The sequence below is a fragment of the Epinephelus moara genome, chromosome 9, assembly GCF_006386435.1.
Source record: "Epinephelus moara isolate mb chromosome 9, YSFRI_EMoa_1.0, whole genome shotgun sequence".
NCBI classification, from domain to species: domain Eukaryota; kingdom Metazoa; phylum Chordata; class Actinopteri; order Perciformes; family Serranidae; genus Epinephelus; species Epinephelus moara.
The window spans coordinates 30789021-30813226 of record NC_065514.1 but is presented as its reverse complement, the minus strand read 5'-3'; the positions used below and the strand labels follow the sequence as shown (position 1 = coordinate 30813226).

Genomic DNA, 24206 nt, shown 5'->3' with positions numbered 1-24206 from the left:
ATATATTGTATTATAGTCAGTGTGACAGATGAAGCCTGTGAATGTTTACTACACTAAAATAACCTGTTACAGATTAATAATGTTACATTAGAGATGATTCAGTCTGCAGGCCCACACTTAACAGTCCATCAGTACAACAGGATGTTAAATAACCTTGATGCTGACAGCAGACATTGTATTATATTTCCTTCATATATAACACAAAGATGTGTTTCTTGTTTCAGGGCAGACTCCTCTTGTGTCCAGGGGCTCCTGAGAGTGGATGTGAACCAAACCACACAAAGCCGCCATGCCAGCCGTCCACTGAGCACTCTGTCACACTCATTTCTAAACTTCACTGGTTTACTGTTGAATTGAATAAAATCAACTCTCAGACATATAAAGTGACACTATGTATTGTGAGGTTTATTTTAACTTCAGTGATGCTGAGTTCATGTGAAGCTTTTTAAATAGTGAATCAGTTGCAGGTGTCATTAAATGTATTAGTGGCTAAAATGCTGCTAAAACAGCTTCACCACCAGGAGTCTCTTTAAACAAGCAGCTACACTGAGTCATCTGGATTACTTTGTCATTTTAAAGCATTGACACATTCAAAAGTTCTGAGAAACTGTCAAAGATCAGGAAGAAGGAAGATGAACATATTGGACAGGTTGTAAACACTTCAGGAAGAGGAGAAGAAGTGAACAGAGGCCTTCAGCTACTGCAAAAGATCAAACACACACACACCCACTCACACACACACACACACACCCTTTATAACAGAAATCTATGAAGGTAACAGGACATTTACTTATTGAATTTACACATACTTATATTTGGTTTCTGATGCATTTAAATGGTTTATTCTGCTGCCATGTTTGTAATATAAATCACAGTTGACAGTTTTGAGTAATGTAAATATTTCATTAAGTAATTAAGCATTACTTTGGGTGTGTAAGACAAACATAAATGATTCTTCCTCCACAATAAGACTAAAAGTCTGTATCCATGCTGTGAGAATGTAGTGATCATTCCACACAAAAATATTGGAAGGATAAAAAAAATAAGGAAACATTACTTTGTTTGACCTGAGGGTGGCGTCAGAGGTACAGCAGCCACCACAGTTTATCCTCTGTCAGTGACAATTTAGCTCATGCTCAGCTCTTGACAGAATGCTCTCATCATTCAGTCTAGTCTCAGTTTGCCTCAATTTCAAATGTAATATTTAATATTTGTGCAACATGTTAGTGGAAACTAACTTGTGGGAGAAAAGAGGATGTTTCAGATGAACACAGGATGCTCAGTGCTTCCTCCTGCAGTACTGAGTGTGTAAAAGGCCCTCAGCAGTCTTACACTGATTAAATACAACACACCAGGTTAAAGAAACAGGCAGGAAGAGTTTGCACTGTTCCAAAAACCTCTGCAGCATTTACATGTTTTCAGCTACAATAACGTCTGCACTTCCTGATCTGATTCCACACATCAGTACACATGTAATCTTTCAGGTTTCGTGACATGTTCACATGCAGCTCATTATTGTGGTTTTACTGGTGCTATACCCCTACTTTAACCACTGTATACATCTCTTATACTGTGACCAGTGCAGCCTGAATACACTCACAATTGTCCTGTACCTTGGACCGTCCATTTGCACTGTATGTACTGTGTTATTCATTCACTGCACTGGTGTAAAAGATGAACCCAGAGGATGAAATGAAGACAGAGGGATCCTTTCTAAAGAGCATTAGTTTATTTTCCACAGGTTACTTCAGAAACAGGTCATTATGTACAAAATCTGGAATGTTGGATAAATGCATATCAATCATCATCTCACTGTGGCTGTTTCCAGAGAAACCTTAGAAATACTAGCTATACATTAAAACGAGTGCCTCTGCATTGCAATTTATTGCTGGTTTTACAATCGCAAGTCACTAATGCCGTTATTAATTCTTTTCTCACTTTTTTAAGAGTATTTACAATTTGATTAGTACGGTCTAAAAACCACAGAAGACTGCTAAATAAATAAGAACAATACGGGAGCATAAGAAACTGACATGAATGAAGAAAATGTGACAACATGTTTTATCTCCCTAGATTGTCTACGATGTCAGACTGTATACGTTCTTTTTTGCCATGAACATAAAGTGACCATTACCTCAGAAATGTTTCTCCCTATTCTTAGAAAGTCAACAGACATCAAAAACAAAATTAATACAAATAATGTACACAACAATTCATCCATGTAAAATACTACGTTCTCTGAGAAATTTGGGAAATGCTCATAATCAATGTCATCTGCTTGAGAATAAAATGTACCAATTTAAGATTCAGTTCGTAAATGCTTCACTTAGAACAGCTAACTTTAAACAGTACGACTATTATTATTAAACAGGGATATTTCATTTTGTTAAATACCACAGTGTTTTTATTTTGGTTGGACAGTGCCACATATGGGTCAATCTTAACTACATGTGGGAAGAGTAGATGACACATTCTACTGTAAACAAGTTGAGGGAATGCCATTTGCTGAAACACTGTAGGATAAAATTCTATTATATATTGTACAAACAATTCAGTGGTCACAAATGTATTGTTGGAATTTATGGGGAAATTACTTAGTGAATTTTATCATTTCCATTTCTTCGGAAACACGTCTCACTGAAGAGTCATTTACCAGTGAATGAATATAAACGCAGAGGTGCACAGAGAATTAGAAGTCACGTCATGTTGCCTTTAAAATCACATTTTTCCTTCTGACACAGTTCTTTGACAAACATGAGGAATGTTCTGAGATGCAGCTTTGACTGTTTTAGTTTTTTCCAACAGTGTAAGTTGATTATTTTGCACAAATGAACATCAGGAGTTAATCAAAGCGACAAAATGATAAAAAGCTCTCAGGCAAAGTGACACAAACATTCACTTCTACACAATGCAGAGAAATCTTTCTGTTTAAGCACTGCTGTATATATCTCCTGTGCTATCTCATTACAAAAAATGATTCTTTTACAATATAAAAATCATGTAAAATCATCAGTGATTACTAAAAGATTGTGTTTTTAAAAAATGCTATCTGATGTTGTTTTTCTGGATGAAAATAAAAGGCTTTAAATATTGCTTTGAAGCCATTATGCTGCAAACGTACTCAGAAGATTGTGAACATGTGAATATTGCTTGGGTGCTGGGGTCAAAGGTCCTCCCCTGTTCAAACAGTTCAAGGTCTATGGCACTTGACAACTTGTCTCTCCCAACTCTACTCTCTGTACAGCAAAGAAAAAAAATGATTGAGAAACTGCTCCAAAGTGATGAGTAAAAAGTATGATAAAACATTTTTATAGACATAAAAGGCAAACTGTGGTCTTCTCCCATGTAAAAAATAAAACTGACAGATGTTGAAACCCCTGCAAAACAAACACTCATCTCACCAATGGCTGCCTGAAAGATGAAGCCGTTAAAGGAGAACTTCAGTATTTTTCACCCTGATCCCTATTTTCCCATGGTTTTGTGTCTAAGTGACTGATGGGAACGAGAGCGCAGCAGCCGCAAAACAGGCTGCAATGAAGCCACGTCAGTTTACTTTAAGTGGACGTAAACTGACGTGGCTTCATTGCAGCGTGTTTTGCAAAACTGAGAGACTCAGATTGTTATTTTAAGTGTCTGACAACATTATAAAAAGGATCCTTACAGAGATAGACCTTTTTGTTAAAGAGTAAGATCCTTTTTGTTTAAACAGAAACAGCCTCGAAATCGCTATCACCAAACCCACCAGACTCCATTTTAATAAACAGCAATTTTAGCGTGTATACAGCCAGCATGTTTTCACATCTAACTGGGTGTATTAATCCCTTATTTCAACCAAACAGAGTTGGCGATTGTTAAAACTGTGGAAAGACGAAACAAGATGGTGTTTGTGAGTATTATTTTGTTTCTGTCAACTTTAAATGAAGTTTATCTTATGATGATAAAAATACTGCATATTTAAATAGAGTCTGGTGTGTTTGGTGAAAGCCATTCTGTTTCTGGTTTTAAAAAAACATGGCCTATGTCAGGAGGAGCATCATTTCCATAATGTTGTTAGACACTAACAATAAAAATCTGATCCTGTCAATGACAAAAACAAAAACTTTGTTGCTGCCTGTTTTTCCGCCGCTCTGGCTCAATACTGGGCCAGTGTCAAACACTGCTGTTCCCAACAATCACTTATGGCACAAAACATGGGACAGTAGGGTCCAGGTGAAAAAACACTGGAGTTACCCTTTAAAAATAAAACATGAGTGAAACTTTGACCTGTTCTTATTCAAATCTCTTTCATAAGTTGTCTCCTGCTTTTGCCTTCTGTTCACTATTTCCAAACTTGCTTTGGTTAACTAGCATAACCGCCATATTTTTCTCTGCTTAAAGGAACAGTTTTGACATTTTGGGAAGTCACTTGCTTTCTGGCAGGAAAAAGATTGGAGAAGATCAATAGCTACCACTGCTTCAATCTACTCATGTCACACTCCTCCTGAAAGTAAAGAAGCGTATTTCCCAAAACATCAAACTCGCTCTTGCTTTAGAGAAGAACTTCTGACTGGCAAAACAGGTTAAGGCTGAGCAAACACATGCTACACTTCTCCTTTCCCAGTTCCCCCAATATTACATTTTCCAGTCTCATTAAATGATCACATGCAGACTGCATTTCTTCAACATCTGAGAAGCTGTGATTCACTCCTATTGTTTCCACACAGCACAGGTAGTGGTCTGGTCAGGTGATAAGCAGAGCAGTCGCTGTGAGGGTATCTGAGTGGAGCTGAGGACAGAAGTGTGTGTACGCTGGAGGGTGTTCACGGGTTTATGGAAGCAGGGGCGGATGATCTCCTCATCTCAACTCTTCGATCTTCCAAGAAGAGAAAAAAAAATCTCTCCAAAAAACAAATCAAACACCTCCTTGATCTACATTCGTCTCCACATGAAAAGCACGTAACATTGTCCTCCATATAAGATCGCACGGCAGACCAGAATATGGTTTCAACATCTTAAATAAAACGCTTATTTAAAAAAAAAAAAAAAAGGCAAATTGGATGACAGAAGAGAGGGAGCTCTGTCCCTAAGTGGTCAGTTCATGTCAATTTGCAGAAATGAAACCTAATTCATGACAAAGGAGTTTTGGACAGAAACAAAAGATGATCTGTACAGAGACCACAGTAATTATTTGCATCAGAGCAGGTCATATCTTCAGCTTCTTATGTATAAAAATATATATACCACAGTGATGGCCTTTTGAGGACTCGTACTTGCAGAGGTTTGCCGCCGTCTCACTTTGATCCACTACATTCAGTGGTTTTCCCCGTTTAATCAAGGCTATGAAGATCTCTACTATAAATAGTCCCAACAGGTATCAACAGGTCAGTCTCCTCTGTGTATAAAAATATGAGAGTCAACATTAATTTCTCTGTTTGTCTCTCCTCTCGTGTCCCCCCCTCCAAACGCTTCAGAGGTCAGTTTCACTTGAGTCTATGCTTGCGTTTCTCTTATGATAGTCAAATCCACAGTGTTTGGAAACGTCTTCAGGAGGGACACTGCATTCCCATGATCGATATTCACAAAGCTGTATCCATTTGCCTGTGAGAACAGACAGAATTCTGGTTAACATGGGGGGAAAAATTACCAATAAACCTTCAACTAATTACAAAAATGTTGATGAGAGCTGTGTGATATTTGTACAGACAGCAGATTACCTGGATGATTTTATCTCCAGGCTGAAGAATCATAGATGCCGGCCCCTCAGGTTGGACTCTTGTCACAAATATACCCTGAAATCATATATGGAAAAATATTATATTAATTGTACAAACTAAAAGCCACTAAGTTATACTGAGTGTTGTCCTAAAGTGGGTGCAGAGTACAACTTAGGAAATGGAACATTAAACATTGTTTATGTATGGCACATTAAGCGTGGGATAATGCCTGACGAGGTGTTAATTATCAGGAATTTCTGGCTGATGAGGAGGCCTGACCCATCCTCGCTGCGAATTGGACCGTTGCCTCCACAGAGGCCATTAATTCCTGATTATGGACACCCCCAAGGGCATTATCGTTTTTATACCATGGTCACTTGCTAAAGAACAGAAATATAAAAAGAATATTCATTTAGATTTTCTTGTGTTTTGTGGTCAAAATCCAAGTATTTCACAAGTCACAGCTCGGTTTCCCTGGTGACACCTAATACCTGGAACAATCATTACCATCCCATAAGGTTCTCATGCAGTGGAAACGTTATTAATTCTCCAGTAAACAGGATGAACCTGAGATACGGCTTATCAACGGGAGATTCTAAGCTAACGTTATGCAACCAACATTCAAGGTTAAAAACATTATGTACACTTGATAAATAGTAAATATAATTTGACAGTATGTTTAACAACAAGACTAGCTGGCTATCAGCCACTTCATTGGCCACAGTATGAAACAGCGAGTTGAATAGCGAATTGGATGTGAGATGGTCACTGATGTGATACAAAATATTAGTAAGTTCAGAGGGCCAGTGTACTACTGCAGTTTGTGTGTTACAGTCTGTGGTGTCAAGACAATGAGGCACTGACTGCCTTCAGTGTTAGAACAAATTGTAAATGGAGCGTTGACTGCTGCCCTGTTGCTCTGGTTACTCACATTAGATAGATGCTGATATTATCATGTAGCCAGGGCATTAATTTACAACGATGAACATAGAGTTTCACCTGCACTTCTTAGTAGTTGTCCTATAACAAGTTTTAATGGAAACCCAGCAGCCAATCAGAATGGAGTATTCACTCAGACCATGGTATGAAATATATAAACTTACATTGTCATCTGGACGAAAGGGATTTCCCCGACCTCCCACTCCTCCTGATATACTGAAACCCAGTTCTGGATTCTTCTCCACTTTCACACGGATCTGAAACACACCCACATACTTTCATTAGCCATTTATTCATAATCATTCACTGTTAATTACACTAGTTTTCAACACTAGCCTTGAAAGGGTTACGGTTCAGGTCCCCGTGTCAAATTATTCTTTTAATCAAACTTCAGTCTAGCCAATAAAAGATACCCTCAAAGTCAAATTTATTATTAAGCACTTTCTTCACACCAACACCATCCATCACCTCTTGCTGCAGTGAGTCATGCGGGATGCGTGGAGGCCCCTGGGGCTGATGGGAGACTTTGAGCATCAGGTAATCAATGAGCTGCTCCCTGGAAGGATGGCGGGCCATGGACGACTGGCTCACCTGGGGACGAACAGAAGGCCCCATCTGACCGTTCATCAAAGGCACCTGGGAAACAAAAACACACAGAGATGAAGTGAGGCTTTTCTTTTATTATTCTTTTTAAATTTTGATATTTCACAACCACATTTTTACTGTGCAGCTAAAAGTTTGTATTAAACCTACTTTTCTGTGGGGGTCCATGGTGTAGCTCTGCTGCCCTTGGGGAAACACATCATCCTGAAAGGGAAGACAGTGATGATCATTAACAGCGTGCCCCAACCTCACTCCAGTGAAACTTTACATCAAGGGATAATGATCAAGACAGACAGACACTGACAACCATTTCTCATGTCTGGTAATGGCATTAGGCAGTGATGTGTTGTTTTTGAAGGAGGTGAAAGGGACACATCTGATTAAAATGATGAAAAACTGAAATTAAACTGTGTTTAGTGTCTATTCAGACACTAAGCAGCACATAACTCGGAATATTAGCTTGCTGGAGATGAAGTGAATCTTAAATGTTAAGTAGGGAAGGGGTTACACAACACTCTTAGACATCTTAGTCTTGGATAGTGCACAAGCACTTTATGTCTCTACAAATTCTAATACCCACTTTCTAAATCACTTAGACACACACTTCTAACCACTTACCTTTTGTAAACACAGTTTTCACCCCCACACACACAAAGTGAGAAGATATGAAGTGATTCTGAAGTGATCGAAAGTTGAAGTGAAGATTATGAATGAGCAAAATAAGGATTTAAAGTGCAGTTAAAAAGAAAAAGAATTTCACGGTTGCTGAGATGGATTACAATCACAGGATACGCACAACGGGATGATGATTATCATGTTAAAGCACCTGGCAGGTTTAATTGGGGTGTTTTGTACCATATATGATGTGACATATCTGATTACTAACTAGGACTCAAATGAAGGTAGGGTTTCTCAGTGAAGAGCCTGCCCTGAAAAAGCTCAATTTCCTCCAACAAGCTTGTTACATCACAGCTTAGGACGCCACTTTTTGTTGCGAGCTGGATTCAGAGAAATACAGATCTGCTGTAAATGTTCCTCTAGAAATATAAGTCTCTGTTAACAGAAGACAGAAACATCTTTCCTGTTTATTACTACAATGAGATGTAGATGACGGTAATAATTATGCCACTAGGCCAAAACATTTTGTGAGGAATATAATTTTAATTAAAGGAACACTTCACCCCCAAAGTACCATTTGTATATCAGTCACTCACCCCATGTTCATTGAACTGAAAAAGAAAACTTGGTTTTTCTCACATTTTTCTACAGTGAATGAAGAATTTCCAAATGGAGAAAATTATTGATGAACTGAAGTCATAGGGGTCTGCGTTTCACAACAGCAAAACTGTATCAAAACATCTGTTCGCAAATGCTCGCACAACTTGTGCAGTAAAATCCAAGTCTCATTGATCCAGTTTTTTGCTCAGCACTTCCCAATCAGACAGCCCTTTCCAACGGGGAACTAAATGAACTAAATGGAAGTTATTTATGCCTTATTCAGTGCCTGACTTGGTTGGTATTTTGCAGGGTTAATTTGGATTCAGACATGTCACACAATAACACAAACAAACAAATTGATGGAAGCACTGGTAATTCAGCAGCTCCTTTGTTCTGTGAGGTAAAATTACTGTTTTTGTCAATGGAGTCTGTTTCACTTTCAGTTCAGTTCCCTGTCAGAAAAGGCCGTCTGTTTGGGAAGTACTGAGCATATGACTGGATAAATGAGACTTGGATTATACTGCACGAGTTGTGGGAGCATTTGAAAACAGATGTTTTGATATAGTTTTGCTGTCTTTCACGCAAATGGTAACTTGGGGTTAAGTATTCCTTTAATTTCTAAATTAGCTAAAGCTAAGTGGCAGCCTTGATCACTTTAGTCAGATGCCAGATGTATAGATCAGTCTTTCTGTCATTGTATCATGGCAGAAGTAAAGCCTTGAAACCAATTAGATGATGGTACAAAAACTAAGCAGGCCCCTTTTAAACAAGTCAACTGCATTTCAAGGAGAGGAGCTACACAACAGACTAGAATCCATCCATGTTCACTCTGAGAAGACATATATGTACTAGAAAGGGTCTGAGGGCATGTGAAATCAGATGTTAGGAGAGACGTTATACTTTCACTTGTCCATTAAAAGGACATGTGAAAGACTGAAGGTCAGTGATCACTTCTCATCATCCAGGAGAGACGGAAACAGACATTTTTTTTTCTTCTAAAGGATGTGAAACTAGCAGGAACTGGAAGCCCTGGCTTGGTATGAGCTGCAGGAGCTAACTTCATGTTCACAGTACTCACACAAAAGCCCAGAGCTCCATAGGGCTGTCCGTCCCTGGCACTAAAGACCAGGGACCCTTGGCTGGCATGCATATCCCTACAGCTGCCGTAGTGAGACCAACTCAGCGGAGCATTATTGGAATTATAGGAGCGAGACAGTGCATTCTGAACAGAGGGACGACACGGAACAAGCAGCACCAACCAACATGTCAGCCGTGGCCATGCAATCCACCAAATGAGTGATGACATAGAAGACACAACAGAAAGGTTTACAGCATATAAACACAAACATGCAGTGAATCACAAATACTTTGCATACAGCTGAGTGAGAAGACTTTTGTAAATGTCAAACTCCATATTAAAGGGTCAATCCACCCAAATAAACTTAACAGTACTTTGCCATACAGGTTTGGTTTTATTTGCCAAAGTTTTTAGACACCCCGATACAGAGATGGATTCTGATAGTCGGTTCCATTTGGATCCGTTTCCAAGTTGGTCAAACACCCATACTTGTTTAGCTCTGCAGCAAACAAATTCCTTATCAAAACCTCCCATTCACATTCTGTCTTAGTCTCTTCTACTTGTTTCTGAAACTACAGACATCTACAAAGACATAAAGTAAGTGACTAAACATTATATATTTTTAACTAAGAGATGTCTTCATTCCCCTCCAAACAACCTAAGAACTAAGAAGATTTCATAAGGGATTCGAAAGGATTAAGATTCAATAAGCAGATTCTAAAGTGGATTCAGATCCAAGGCCACTGATGCAATAATGTATGGCAATGTGTGTGACGCAAAATGCTATCAGACTGCAACCCTACACCTATACACTGGAGCTGAACTGAATTCAGCTTGTGGTGCCTACAACACTGAAATGGTAACTTTAAAAAAACTCAACATCTCTCACAAGAAAGAGCCTAAAACGGTTTACACTAAAGTTTATGGATTATTCGCATTAACTGAGACACAGAGCCAAATTTAGCATATTTATACAGCCTATCATCATTATTTCCACTGGCTACTTATGCGTTTGTATAACACTACAATATCGATCATGCTGTAATTAATTGACAATTTTGAAAATTTTTAACACATCACATTTTACTTCACCACTTCACCAGAAACCACATGTGCGCATGGGAGCAGATGGTGACATGGTGGTCCCAGCTGAGGTGGAGAGTCTAATCTATCTTCTTTTAAATAAAAGAAAATACTGAACAATTGTTTGACAATTCCTTTCACATGTAACATTTATAACATTTGAAGGAAGGAAAACAAAACAGTAGGATCAGAGGGGTATAAATCTGATTTCAAAGTCCATTTTTTGCGGGTTGATAATGTTGATAGGGTCACACATTCTAAGTAAAGAAATGGTTATATATCACACCATCACTGTCAGGCTGTATCTTCACATGCAGGTTTATGCCTGTCCAGAAAAACATCCTCAGTTGTAATGTCTGTCAGTGCAACATCTTCTATTTATGGCATGTATATTGTCAACCATCGCTGTGATGGAGACTTGCCCTTGACACCCTCCCATTGCAGTCATCAATCACCTTGCTGTGGCAAGATGTTTTTTTGAAGGCATTTCTGTTTCAAACCATTTCTTCTTTATTTCAGTGACGGTACGACCCTCAGGTGACACAGAATTAACAGCACTCGTTATTTTGTCGCATTGCTTGGCTTCAGCTGGTCCCTTAATTCCACTTCTGACGCTGTTAAAAATGATAGACTTTCTATTATGGACCTCCAAAAACAGGACTCTCTAATCTGTCTTGTTCTTTTTACTCTTGGATGCCGTTTTTACGAGGTACCACTTAGACATATGGGGCAGGATGTATAGCCTTATATGGTATTACTAGGGCATTAATCATTCTAATTTACAATTTTCATGAACATGCCTGCTCATTTATGCACAGGTGGCATTCATCATGTTTATGCAGGTACTTCAGAAAGTTATGCGTGTGGAACATTTGCTGAATCTAACGTGGCAAACTTGTACATGTCCTTCATACAATAAAAAGTAAGAGAAAGTTAAGATAAGTATACAAAATAAAGTTTATGCATGAGGCCAATTGTTTCTGCAAAGACGCATTGCTATGGATATTTTTAATGCTGCTGGCTCCACAAACAAAATTCCTTTCACCTGCACTGTATTGAGATGGTGGCAGTAATCCCAGAGGCAGTTACCTCAAAGTCTTAACAAACAAAACCCAAACTTATTGTATATGGGTGAATCAACCCTTTAAGCAAGGGCTAAAGAAAGGCTTTACAGATATTTTCTTCATGTTGCACTGGTCTCTGGTACATTCAAAGTATTTTAGGACTGTTATAATGAGTCAGAGGACCAACAAATAACAAAGACAAGATTGTGAATCATTTTGGGAACTTATTAAACTATATCTCATCATCTCATTACAGTTTTACCTTTTCCATTTTCTTTGCCTCGATGTGCCGCATCACCTGGTCTCTCCAGTCAGCTGGCACCCTTCCTGTTCCAACTCCTCCTGACACCTGTCCAGACCCATCCAGCAGCGAGTGCTCAGACTTCACCCTGACGTTGGGCCTCTTGCTGGGGCTGCTTTGCTGATAGTTGAAATCGCTGACAGACATGGTCCTCTCCGGAAGTTCGTGTGGCTGCGGCCTGGCGCCAATAGGCCTGGAAGCTCCAGGTACGTCGATGCTGTAAGTGCGAGCTGAGAGGGGCCTCTGCATGGCCTGGCTCATTGCCAGCGGCCCCCTGGCGAGGGTGTGAATGTCCCTGTACGTCATGTATTCCCCTTCAGGTACCTGTATGCGCCTCGGGTCACCCATGGAAGCTGTGGAGGCGGTGCTGCTTTGCCTCTGCAGAGAGCTGCTTCTAGCCTGGCCCCCGGTAGAATGAAGTCTCTCCTTAGCCCACATGTCTCCAGAGGGTTTGGGAGCCATGGGAGGCCCCCTCTGCTGGGGCTGCAAAGGGTAGGGAGGTGCTTGATTACGGTTGGAGTAGTTGGTGTTGGCTAGTGAGTGTGGCGGAGGGGGGAGGTAGCCTTGGTGCTCTGGAGGCATGGGCGTCCTCTGGGCCCAGAGGCCGTCTTTAGGCATGGCACTGCTTGTGTACTGTATATTGTACTGAGGAGGAGGGATGCCCATGGCCATGCTGGAGGAGACAGGATATCTACTGGTGCTGGCAGGGGGCTTAGAGGAAGAGAGCAGATCTGAGGAAGATGCAGAGGAGCCGGGGTAGATCTGGAGAGTCTGGTCATTAAGTAACTGACTGGCTGACTTGCTCCTGACTATGCTCTGGCCCTGAGCTCCTGGCCCTGGGCCGGCCCCTGCCATCCTAGTCATTCCTGCTGTGTCGTAAGAGTCATCATCCCCATCAAAGGAGTATAGCTTCATTCCCCCTGTTTCTATGTTGCTGACACTGTGAGACTTCATCACCTGTGGGGGATGGCACCTTTTATCCGGAGACAGTTCCTCTGTGCTGCGAGACAGAGACATGTCACTGCTGGCTGTCACGCCTGTCGAGGCCACATGCACAGCAGATGTCTCTACTCTCATCGCTTGGCTTTTGTTGCCCACACTATTGATGCAGTCACTGACCTGCTGGTTTCCATTCAGAAAATGCTCCATGTTGTCGTTGCCAAAACTCTGCTTGCTGTCCAGCTCCTCCTGGGTTACTGAACCATTCTTGGTTTTGTCCACCTCATCCAGCTGGACCATGTTGTCAGTCGGCAACTTGGACACATTCATATTGATCTGGTCCCACTTGGTGTAAGTTTCTCCCATGCCATTGTTTATTCCCTTCTCAATGAAGGCCAGCCTTGCTTCCATGGACAGGTCGTAGTCACCCATTTTCTCTGGCGGAGTCTGCTGGGTTTTCAAAAGGGCCTGAAGGGACGTTTCAGAGCCGTTACCATTATGGAGAAGAGGGGTGGTGTCTTTAGGCTGGTTCATATTCTCATCCTCTTGCCTAAAACAAAGAATAAGGAGGTACATTAGATTCTGTAATAACAGGAGGAAGACTCATTTGTTCTCAGTGTTAACAGGTTGAAGAACGATACTAACCGGCCTTTTGGTAGGAAGGGCATCTTTGCCTCTCTCTCAGGGGTGCACAGGGAGTTGTCCTGACTGCTGTCTGTGGTCAGAGACACTGAGTCAGACATGCGTGATGGCGATGAACAGTTACTGTTGTTCTGGTTGCTGTTGGCCACTGTGTCATCCAGCAAAGAGTCTGCATCATCTGTTAATCAGAATCAAAAATATCATGGTTAGTGTACTATATCTACACACTGTCACTTTAATTTTCCATGTTAAATGTTATATTTCAATCACTTAAAATCTTTACCTTTTTTGTCTTTACTCAAAGTTACTACTTTAGGCTGGTTGATGGAGATCTCAATAAGAGGGGGTCTCATCTCTGCAATTTTCATCTCCTCCTCTTCATCAGACAGCTCCTCAGAATCCTGAAGACAAAAAAAAATAAAAAAATCTTAAAGCTGTATTTTTTCAGTTGAAACTCATAATGTGCTTGCTGTATTTCATGTTTGTGACAATATGAGGACTAAACCACTGAGAGTACCTCTAGTGTGTCCTCATGGTTCATTAGAGCGCCCCCTGAAGATTTGAGTGCGACTGTCTGAGAGGTGTAAGACTCTGAAATATTTGATTCTGGTGCAGAAGAGTTTTGGGCCAATGTGTTGGTAGATTCTTGGGGCTCCACTTCTGATGCCGTACCATTAGGACAGGGAGCCTCTATCACCTGCAAAAAAGCAGTACAGATGATAAGTTATTTATTGAAAATGTTCCTTCACTTGCATGTAAAATGTGCAATTTGTTAACCCTAAGAGACCCGTGGGACTGCCAGCATTCTTGGCCGATATTACAGTCTCTCCGAGACTGTGGCGGACTCATTTAGCTCGCGTTAAGGTAGTGGTATCATGTAAAACTAGACAACCAAAGGCATACACTGGTACCAACCATGTCATGCGAGCTTGACGGGAGGGTAGCTTAATAATGCTCCCAAGTTAGGCCACATTTTGGAGAGGGAAAACTGGCATGGCCCTTTTCACAATGGTCCCTTGATTTCTCTATATAAATGAAAATGGGTTCTGTGGCAACCCATGCGTCGCCCCTTTACAGACATGTCCACTTTATACTAATCCCATGCAGTTTTGGCAAAAAACATACCATTTGTGCATGCAGTATAAATTTGTTATTTTTGCCTATTCTTAAAATGGTGTATCTAAATATTCCTGTATACTTTGGTCCCTTGACAGATTTGGAATTGCTTAATTGGATATGACCGGAAAGATGAGACTCTTGTGGATTCAATAAGCCCAACTGTATTCATGTGTGATGATGTTAGTCCCCTAATAGCCATTTGATTTTAGTGAGGCCATTTCTTTGAAACAGACCTCACTGTATAAAATGACCTATTGTAGCCCACTAGCATAATCACAGCCTCATGAAACTTTACAACCACACACTACAGACCTCAGGCATTCAGAGGATGAATTGCTGTCATAGGTATATGGACAATAAGGGTGTTTCTTAGCAGTTTCCAGGACAGAAGTGCTCACCATGTAATTGCAAAAAAATATGCAATTCTTACAGAAACCTCCACATGTCAAATGTTTTTGATACCAAATCACAGCATGATTTTTGTGTGGTGTTCTTCAAGGTCTTGGTGTCTTAATCTGATATTTTGACCATTTTCTCAATTCTTGAATGGGGAAAAAAAGGTTATATTTAGCACCAAATCTATGTAACAAATGTTGCAACAACTTAAATGAGCATGGGACTGGCCTTTATATAAATCCATAGTAATGTTCTAAGCCCCTCTACACTCTAAACTTTAAAAATTTGAACAGGCTTCACACCAGAACAAAATGTTTATTACAGATTTAGAGCTTGAAAAACTTGACTGAGCTGTATCTCAAATAATCCTCAGGTTACCAGCTTACAGATGATGTACACCACTTCTATGTGGCATAAAATATTGACCTGCCATCTCCCCCTAAAGATCCCCTGTCCACCCCCTTAACAGACAAAAATGGCTCTATGGTAGGTTTCTCAGGGTTAAACTGGAACTAAAGGGGAACCAAGGTTTCTTTCAAGTGCAATCAAATAAAAAGCTGAAGTTGACCTTAACTCCCACATCCTGCACGCCAATGTGGTTCCTCTCAATTGGCCTTGCATCTTTTCCCGACTCATCACTCGACTCATCCTCCTTGAGCCTGTGAGCCACAGACTGGGCTGTCTTCACCATGTTCTTCAGCTCATCTGGGTATGGTGTAGGGTAGCGCTTCAGGTTTCCCTCCTGGAAGAGGAAAAATACCCACAAACTTACCACTAAAATCATTTGGTTGCAGTTTTGACAGAAGTGGGACGAGGAGAGGTGAAATGGCAGTTTTGAATGGGAATTACATGGAGAATGAGGTGCATTCACTTTCAAATAGACACATTTCAAAGGCACCAATGTCCCCTCTGTTAAGCATTTTTCTTAAACATAGTAATGATGTTTTAGTTTGAACCACTGACCTAAAAAAATGTTGACTGTAAATTGTTAGAGAAAATGGGACATGAGGCACATTTTAGATAAAAACAGCTACAAAGTCCAGATTGTTGCCAAATAATATTATGATCACAACAATGTCCTTCCAGTTTAGTAAACCATGTCAGCACAGTCATTTTTCTTTTCCCAATTATGTGAACAACAGCTTGACACTGACCCTTGGGGGTGTTTCTCTCTCATCTTTGTCCTCGTCACACTCAAAGGCCACCTGAGCTCGGTGCTTGCGCTGCTCCTCCCAGAGAGCTGGATTGAAGCTCTCAGAGTCAGAGTTGGGAATGTCTGAAATAAAAGCAGATATCAGGAGGAAGATAACCGTGTTAGGCTTTTATTAAGGCTTTGCAAGTCACTCCCTGTGTTTAATTTATACGAGTCTGACTTTGACCACAAGATGGCGCAAAGACAACATCAGGCATGCCAATGGAGGGAGCAGTACAGAACTTGAATTTCAGAAGTTAACCCCTTAAAGAAAAAACAAAACCACACAATAATGCATCACTGATACTTGGATGTTTTTTCTAATAAACTGACATAAAAAACAAAAAGATAAAAACTACAATCAATAACCATTCTTGCAAGATTTGCCACTAACTTCAACATGAATCAAGCTATAATTCCTGTGGTAGACAAAATGATAACTACAACTTACTTAGATGACAAACTCATAACAGCAAAGCATTTGACTCAATATCACTCCTGTATGACTCTTGGGGAGAAGCAAGGTCATGATTACTAAGAAAATTATGTCACGCCAGTGGCAATTATGGTTGTGATGCTGCTGCTGTCCTACAACTCTGCAGCAGCATTTTGCAGTGGTGATCTGCTCTCTGTTGTGTCTGTTAGTGTGCAATTATATTCCAACCTGTTTCTTAAGAAGTTAATATTATAAATATAATTTAAAGCTGTCATTCAAGCTTACAGGTGTGATTCTGTGTGGTTTTCTGTGTTAAAAAAAAAACCTTCACCCCCCAGTTGGCAACAAATACTTAGTGTACACCACATGTTTGCTAACTTGCAACTACATTTAAGAAGTTGACAGCTGAAAACAAAACAAAAAATCAAGTACATATTGAGTAGGAAATAAATATTGAAGTCATTATCAGCTGAGACTGAGATAGGACCTTATCAAGAACTCTGGTTGTCTACAACTTAACACACCATACCAGAGTGTGAATGCACAGTGGATAATATGAGTCACCTGGTGTGTGTGGCCTTCATATTAACAAGTTGTAAAACACAATCATCTCAGTCAGGTCATGACTTATTCCAGCTTCCCAGGCAAACATGAGGAAACAGATAAAGCTCTTCTGGAAAAGCTCCCAGTGGATAATGGTGGAAAATAGCATGAAACAGAACCTAAATACAGTTACTAGTATGGGGACATATTCTGGTGGTTCTTCACATCACTGTCGCAAATGTCAAGCAGCTAACTCACTACCATTTCAGTAGTTGAAGCGCAAAGATCTTGAACCACTAATTACTCCGATGCTAAGATGCAACAGGGTCAGGGCAAGCTGTCTGGTGTAATAGGAAACCAAACCAAACTAACAGATGCTTGACAAGAAGAAGACTAGGGTTTCTTCTGGAGCTTTGATCTCAGGTTACGAGATCCCTCATAAAAAATGAATACAGGAGTCCTTGCAGGTCACCTATAAGACTGTTACAATAAAGGTGGGAAGTGGTCATTGCGCTGGTTGACATCAAACTGCATGTACTTTACCTGAAAGTTTGATTTCTATGATTTACTGTTATTAACATGCGCATATTTTTAGTTTTATACTAGATATGGACCATCAACTTTGAAGTGTTTTATTCTTATAAATTGTGTTTGTATTGGTCGTACAAGCAAGTTGATATGAATTGTATGATTGCCTATAAGTACTGAAAGTTTAAATCTTTAAAATCCAGCCCTGCTGCTAAGAGGTGATTGGTGAAAACAGTTGCACACAGTTGCGGTTTGAGGGTCTGTCAGAATAATCATGAATAGAATATAAAAGAGAAATGTAGTCTTGTTGAATGCACAGTACTCACACTCCTCAGTCCTAGTTTGCTGGGGGAACATGTAGTTGGTCAGCACAGTTTTGTGTGTCTCTGGATCCTCCTCTTTCTGGAGAGGGATCAGGGGCTTTGACTGTGGGAGACAAAAAGGAGGTTTGAGTGTGCTATCTGCGATCAACAGTGCTTTGTCGTCACACACAGTGCTCACAGAATGTCCTGGTGTTCTCATTGCGAGTGTACTGGGCTGCATCATCAGTGCTTGAAACAACACATCAAAATTTCCCCCAACAATTCCCCACAGCTCTTCCCAGCTGAGTTTCTTTCTCTGATCTTCTCCAAAACACAGACCTCACACCTGTGAGCCGTTACCCATCAGGCCCTGGGGCAGCATAAAAACCTTCACAGAGAGGCAGATTTCCCACTTGGAGTCTCTCGAGACAGCCACTTGGTGAGTGGTGTGTATTCTTTGACCCCTTCTAGAGGCGGTTGTGTGCCGGTTGTCGGTAAGATTACTCTTTTGGTGAAGAGTGTGTTATTCAGCACTATTTTGTAGGTGGCTTGACTGTCTGGTAATATCCGTTGTGTTTTGTTGCCCTGTTTAGGCAGATCGGCCTCACCTTTTGGAGAGCTCGCTTTCAGTTATCGTGGAGACCTCTCTTGTGTTTTTTTGTCTATTATAAATAAATCCCTAAGTTTGTACCATCCGTTTTCCTCTCATCCTTTTCATCCCGGTTCTTTTCATTGTGTTACGCCCTCCGTCCCCTGGGCTCCATCAAGTGCCGTAACACAAGGAAAATAACAATTTTGATCCACAAAGACAACACAAAAACACCAATAACAGGCCTGCTTGCACAAATAGTCCATTAAAACAAAGTCATATCTAAAGGAAGTCTGTTTTGAGAACCTGGGGGTAAAAGCTTGGTTACACTCAGTCCATTGAAGACTTGTCAAATGACCTTGGATTCCTGCCTCTATAGTTTCTTGTTGAGAATAGAGTCAACTGGGCCAGGTTGAGTCACCGGGCAATATCGGCTCATTACAGATATTTTGTATAGGCGTATGTGTCAGCTGATAATTGATAAGAAATTGAAGTACAGACAGACATGCTCTGAAACTGTCACCAGTCTATAGTTTGTCCACCAGAAAGCTAGACAGTCCTGATGATTGACTGGCAAGAGTTTAAATGATGAAAAATTCTGAAATTTTATTCTGTATTTAACAGGCAGCCCACTTGAGGCCAAGACAGGGGAGACATGGGCTGGTTCTACATAACAAAGTTTTCCAGCAGCACTCTGCAATGTCTGCAGTTCTCCAGTGATGATTTGTTTAGGTATTTGAACAGAGACTTACAATAGTCCAGCTAGAATGAGGAAAAGGCATGAATAATTGATTTTAGAATGCGGCGAGAGTCAACAGGCTGTAATTTGGAAATATTTATAAGCTGAACAAAGCAAACGCACTAAATCAATACACTCCTGCAGCGTCCTCTCCAACATTACTTTGCCTTTGCACTCATTAAAACTCCTCTGCTAAGGTTGATGCGAGCAGTTTAAGAACTCCTTTCCCATTCAAAGCGACATTGCTATGACAGAGCGGGACTTGAAGCCATTTGCAGATTCAAACGTTTCCACCTCTTGATAGGCTTATCTTGTGTTCTGTTGAGGGTAGACATCTAAACTTCAAGCAACACAACTTGAACTTTCTACATCTGCTTTACTTCTGGCTAGTTGTTACTTTTTATCATTTTAAAAAATCACTAATACCAGTACCCTTAAAGCGATACTGATTCCAATACAGTATTTCATTTGACACCTTTTCTTCCCGATGCAATTAAATACCCATCATGTGAATGGAAGCATTCAGTTGTGTAAAATGCCACAGGTGGCATTTTAGTGTTGAACGCTTTTGTGGCATCTGAGCACGCAAAACTGCCAACTCTGTCAGTGGACCAATCGCATTACACATTAAACTGAAGAACGAATGCAGTGATTTACTGTGAGTGAAACCATACAAATAGTCATTTTTCTCTAAATATTAGTACAAAAAGGATGGAATGCAGGTATCATTTGACTGGAGCAGTTTTTACAATATTTGGAACATGCTTATTTCAGTCAATACCTTAAAGGTATTAAGTACTGATATCCATACCTTGTTGCTGCTGCCTTTTCCACAAACTGTCTCCCTGTCATTCAGATTCAAGTCACACCACTTTTCAGGGTTTCTGACAGGCTTCTCTAGATTACCATACTGTTGACCTTAAACAAGTATTATTGAATGGATAACATTTTCTGACATTCATTAGGATCCTTCTCCATTTTAAAAATGTAGAGTTTACGGTATCACTGAGTCTGACCTGCACTGCCATTTGGCACATTTAGATCAAATGTCCTGGAAGTAGTTTGCTAAATTTTGAATGTGTTTTCCTGTGAGCAACTTGGCCTTGCTGGATTCATTTACAGCTGAAGGTTGTTGTGAGTCACGTAACCCTGCTGCTATTACAGTGTCTATAGAACACATTACAGTCTGAAAGCCGAAACCCCTTTACTTGTGATTTATCTATAATGCATATGATCTTACCTGATTTTCGGACAGCCACATTGCAGTCATCTGGTTCAGCTTAGTGAAACTGTAGGGAAGATTCCTTAACCTGCAGGGGAACAAAAACAAAACAGGTACTCAGTTGTCTTACAACAAAAACCTTAAAGACTCACAAATGTGATGTACTTGTAAAGGAACAAACATGTCCCTTAAATTGATTGTGTAAGGCACATTGATGTGTGTGAGGGACCACTGTACAGACAGACTGAAGCCCTATTTCAAATTTAAAAAAGACCAAAGTTATTCAATGTATTTGGCACAGAGCGGACAGCAGGAATGGAAAACCTCTGATTAAAACCTCAATCAGGCCTTAGCTTCCAAACCAACGCATTTTCATTCCGGACAGAATTAAAACTTTGATCATGATGTTGTATTCATGTGATTCAGAATGAGCATGTGTTCATGTAAGAGTGAGATTCTCATGCTTTTTATAGTGAAGTAAATACTTTTTAAATCAAACAACTCTATGGGACAGAAATGTTACAGGTTAGACTATAAAGACAGGGCGACTTGATAGAAGGAAACGCTCCTCATCTGTCATTTATTGATTTATCTGCTAGAGATGTTCCGATACCATTTTTTCTTCCCAACACTGATTCTGATATCTGAACTTGCATATCTGCTGATACCAATACCATTAAAAAAAAATAATAAATAAAACTCTAACAGATATATGCTATTAACCCTTTATGGATGTGAAATGATGGCTATCATTGCTGTAGGGCATGGCTCAGGTTAACCCCTTTGTAAAACAAGAACAAATACATACAGACAAAAATGGCATAAAGATGTCTTTTATCATCTATTTTGTCATTTTGCTAATGGCTAACATTAGACTTTTTTACTGGAATCAAGTCTTTTTCGCCTCTTTAAAAAGATACAGACACACCAAGCCGACATCAGAGAACTAGTGGTGATGAAGGCCGACTGTTGCGTTGCCTCATGTTGCCTGCGTCTCGCCCAAACAGTTGCACTGAACACAAACCAAAGACTACAACCAATGGCCAACTAGCATGTACATTCTGCATCTGCATGAGAGGAAATAAGTCTCTGTACTGGCAGGCAGTGGTGGATTTCATTCGCCACTTAGAAGTGAAACTGGATTTGACGCTAGTTAGTCAGTGTTAGAACATTAAGAACACAACCCAATATTGAAAGAACAAAGCATTACTGTGCACTATCAAACAACAACACAAACAGTTAAAAACTATTGCTGCTTAAGAGCTCAATGGCTAAATAAAATAAACTTTAGAATTGATCTCATGCCTTCTTGAACTCAGCTGTTTACTTTTCTCACTTACCGTTTCTCTTCTCACGCACTGAGCTGAACTGACAATGAGAGTGATTTTAAGCTTGCCCCAACAGTGCGGGACACACCGCAAAAACTAGGGAGATAAACACTCACTGACTGGCCTGACATTGACCAATGGCCAATGGCCAATGGCCATCCATCAGCTTGATGTGTCAGGGCCATAAAACTGTAGTTGCCAGCGGCTGCACAGTGCAACTTGTTTAGTAGACTACGGTTTCAGAGCAGTGAAGAAGAATTGATTTCTGGGAAAACTGCCACTTTATCCAGGTGTGAGACTACTTTAAAATCGATTTAGACTTACGTACTCAGCAATAACCAATGCAGCATTTTAGACAGTATCAGAAGAATTTTCCATACTGGTATCGGTATTGGAACAACTCTTTAATCTGCTGATTATTTTCTTGTTGAATCGATTTGTCTATAAAATGCCAGGTTTAATCCTGCAGTGATTTCTTTAAAATAGATTAAATTTCCACTGACAAACAGAGAAAAGCAAAACCTCACATTTGAGAAAGTGGAGTCAGAGAATGATTGGAATTCATGCTTTAAAATGACTTCTATGCTACAAAGAAAAAACTGATTACTTTCACCCTTGAACTTGAACCTTATTATGCATGAATGCTGTCAGTCTACACTCACTTGTTGTTGCTTAGATTGATAACCTTGAGCTTCTGCATGTCACCCATTTCCTCAGGCAAAGACTCCAACTTGTTGGAATGTAGGAACAGCACAGTTGCATTCTTCCAGTTGCCCATCTGTGAGGGGAGGAAACCAAAGAGTCATGAGCCAACAAGGCTAGCTGTTACAGCTGAGCAGACTGGCTTGCCACATCATTTAACATACAGACACCATTGTGCATACTCACCTCGGGGGGAAGCATTGTGAGAAAGTTGTGATCTGCAGCGAAGGTGCGGATGCTGATGCACTGGCCAATGGAAGAGGGCAAGGCTTCAATCTCATTGAAACTGCAGTCCAGCTCATCCAGTGCTGTCAGCCTGGTGCAGAAAGAAGCAGGAGGACGACGATTTAAACATGTGGTGTAATGACTATACGTACAACACATTCTATGTGAAACAAGATTAATCTCATTTGAAGAACTTGCAATATCAAAGTTAAAAGGATGCTCTAGTGATCAAGTAATGTACTTCCATAAAGTCTGGAGACTTTAAAGAGACAGATTTAACAATGAACGATCAAACTGAAGCATTGGATGTGGGGATATTACGATCTCAACCCTGGATCCTACAGTTCCCATCAGCCGTGGTTCTACCAAACATTTGTGGTACGGTACCGTTACAATCTATATGTAACCCATGCAGACATGTACCTTAATTCCAGATCTGTTCTGCATTTCCACCACGGACGGTACTTTTAAATGTAGGTTGTTACTGTATAGTAATTGCTGCATCACTGCTCCATACTGTTCTCGCTGTATTTCCTGTTCAAGGGCAATGCAGAGGAACGTCTGCACCTCGCCTATCAGCCACGGAATGGAGTTGCACGCTGACATTTTCAGAACAGAAAAGAAAACGCTAGAGTGCTGAGAATCCATGCTGCAATCGGCAGTATATTTATAAATGGTGGATTTGTGAATTGAGTCCTTCAAGCAAGAGTGACGATTCTGTTAACCAACTGACAGACAACAGTGTTTCTAGCTTCACCTCTTAGTATCAGATCAGTGTGTTAGGTACTACAACAGAGGGGTAAAAAAAACCCAGGATGGAGCAGAACGGTTCTATTAGAATCAACCACAACTTCTAACAAGAGAAACACAAAAATAACCGTTCTAATATAAAGTGAACCGAACTGAATTGAATCAGACTGCTTGGTAGACACAAGGCTTTAATGCATATCAGTAGCAGCTTTTTGTTAGACCCTCCCTGCCTGTTAATTGCCCACATATTTCAAGGTCCACATCCCCAGTTTGTGACACAGGTTTACTGTTATACATTTGTAATCTCCACGCCTATGCCCCGACAACCACGATAATATTTTATTTCACTTTGAAACCTACCTCCAGAGCCACAGAGGACATTATACAACTGAGTAGTAACTGAGTTAAGTGAATTCGATGAGAAAAAAAATCAGTGGAATCTGCTACATCAGACTTCTACTATATGTCAAGTATTTAGAATGCCAACGTGGTAAAATAAGGACTGAATATTTTGGTCTGTCAAATCAGGTGTTATTACTGGGCAGCATGAAACCCCCTCTTCAAATATACAAATA

General features: G+C 40.3%; 1 protein-coding gene across 2 annotated transcripts in view; it reads right to left on the bottom strand.

Moving 5' to 3' along the window:
• Positions 1-1710: 1710 nt before the first annotated feature.
• Positions 1711-24206, bottom strand: part of erbin (erbb2 interacting protein) — a 68801-nt gene continuing 46305 nt past the window's right edge. Inside the window, exons 12-27 of one of the 2 annotated variants that reach the window (XM_050052938.1) lie at positions 22843-22972; positions 22617-22732; positions 20645-20714; positions 18101-18200; positions 16230-16351; positions 15644-15817; positions 14078-14257; positions 13844-13961; positions 13564-13738; positions 11941-13468; positions 9532-9675; positions 7386-7439; positions 7101-7268; positions 6797-6889; positions 5694-5768; positions 1711-5577 (exon numbers count right to left, since the gene is read on the bottom strand). In XM_050052938.1, coding sequence (XP_049908895.1) covers positions 5470-5577; positions 5694-5768; positions 6797-6889; positions 7101-7268; positions 7386-7439; positions 9532-9675; positions 11941-13468; positions 13564-13738; positions 13844-13961; positions 14078-14257; positions 15644-15817; positions 16230-16351; positions 18101-18200; positions 20645-20714; positions 22617-22732; positions 22843-22972 — 3355 coding nt within the window. In that variant the 3' untranslated portion in view covers positions 1711-5469. The remainder of the gene's footprint in view (positions 5578-5693; positions 5769-6796; positions 6890-7100; positions 7269-7385; positions 7440-9531; positions 9676-11940; positions 13469-13563; positions 13739-13843; positions 13962-14077; positions 14258-15643; positions 15818-16229; positions 16352-18100; positions 18201-20644; positions 20715-22616; positions 22733-22842; positions 22973-24206) is intronic. The other variant, XM_050052939.1, reaches the window with a different exon arrangement.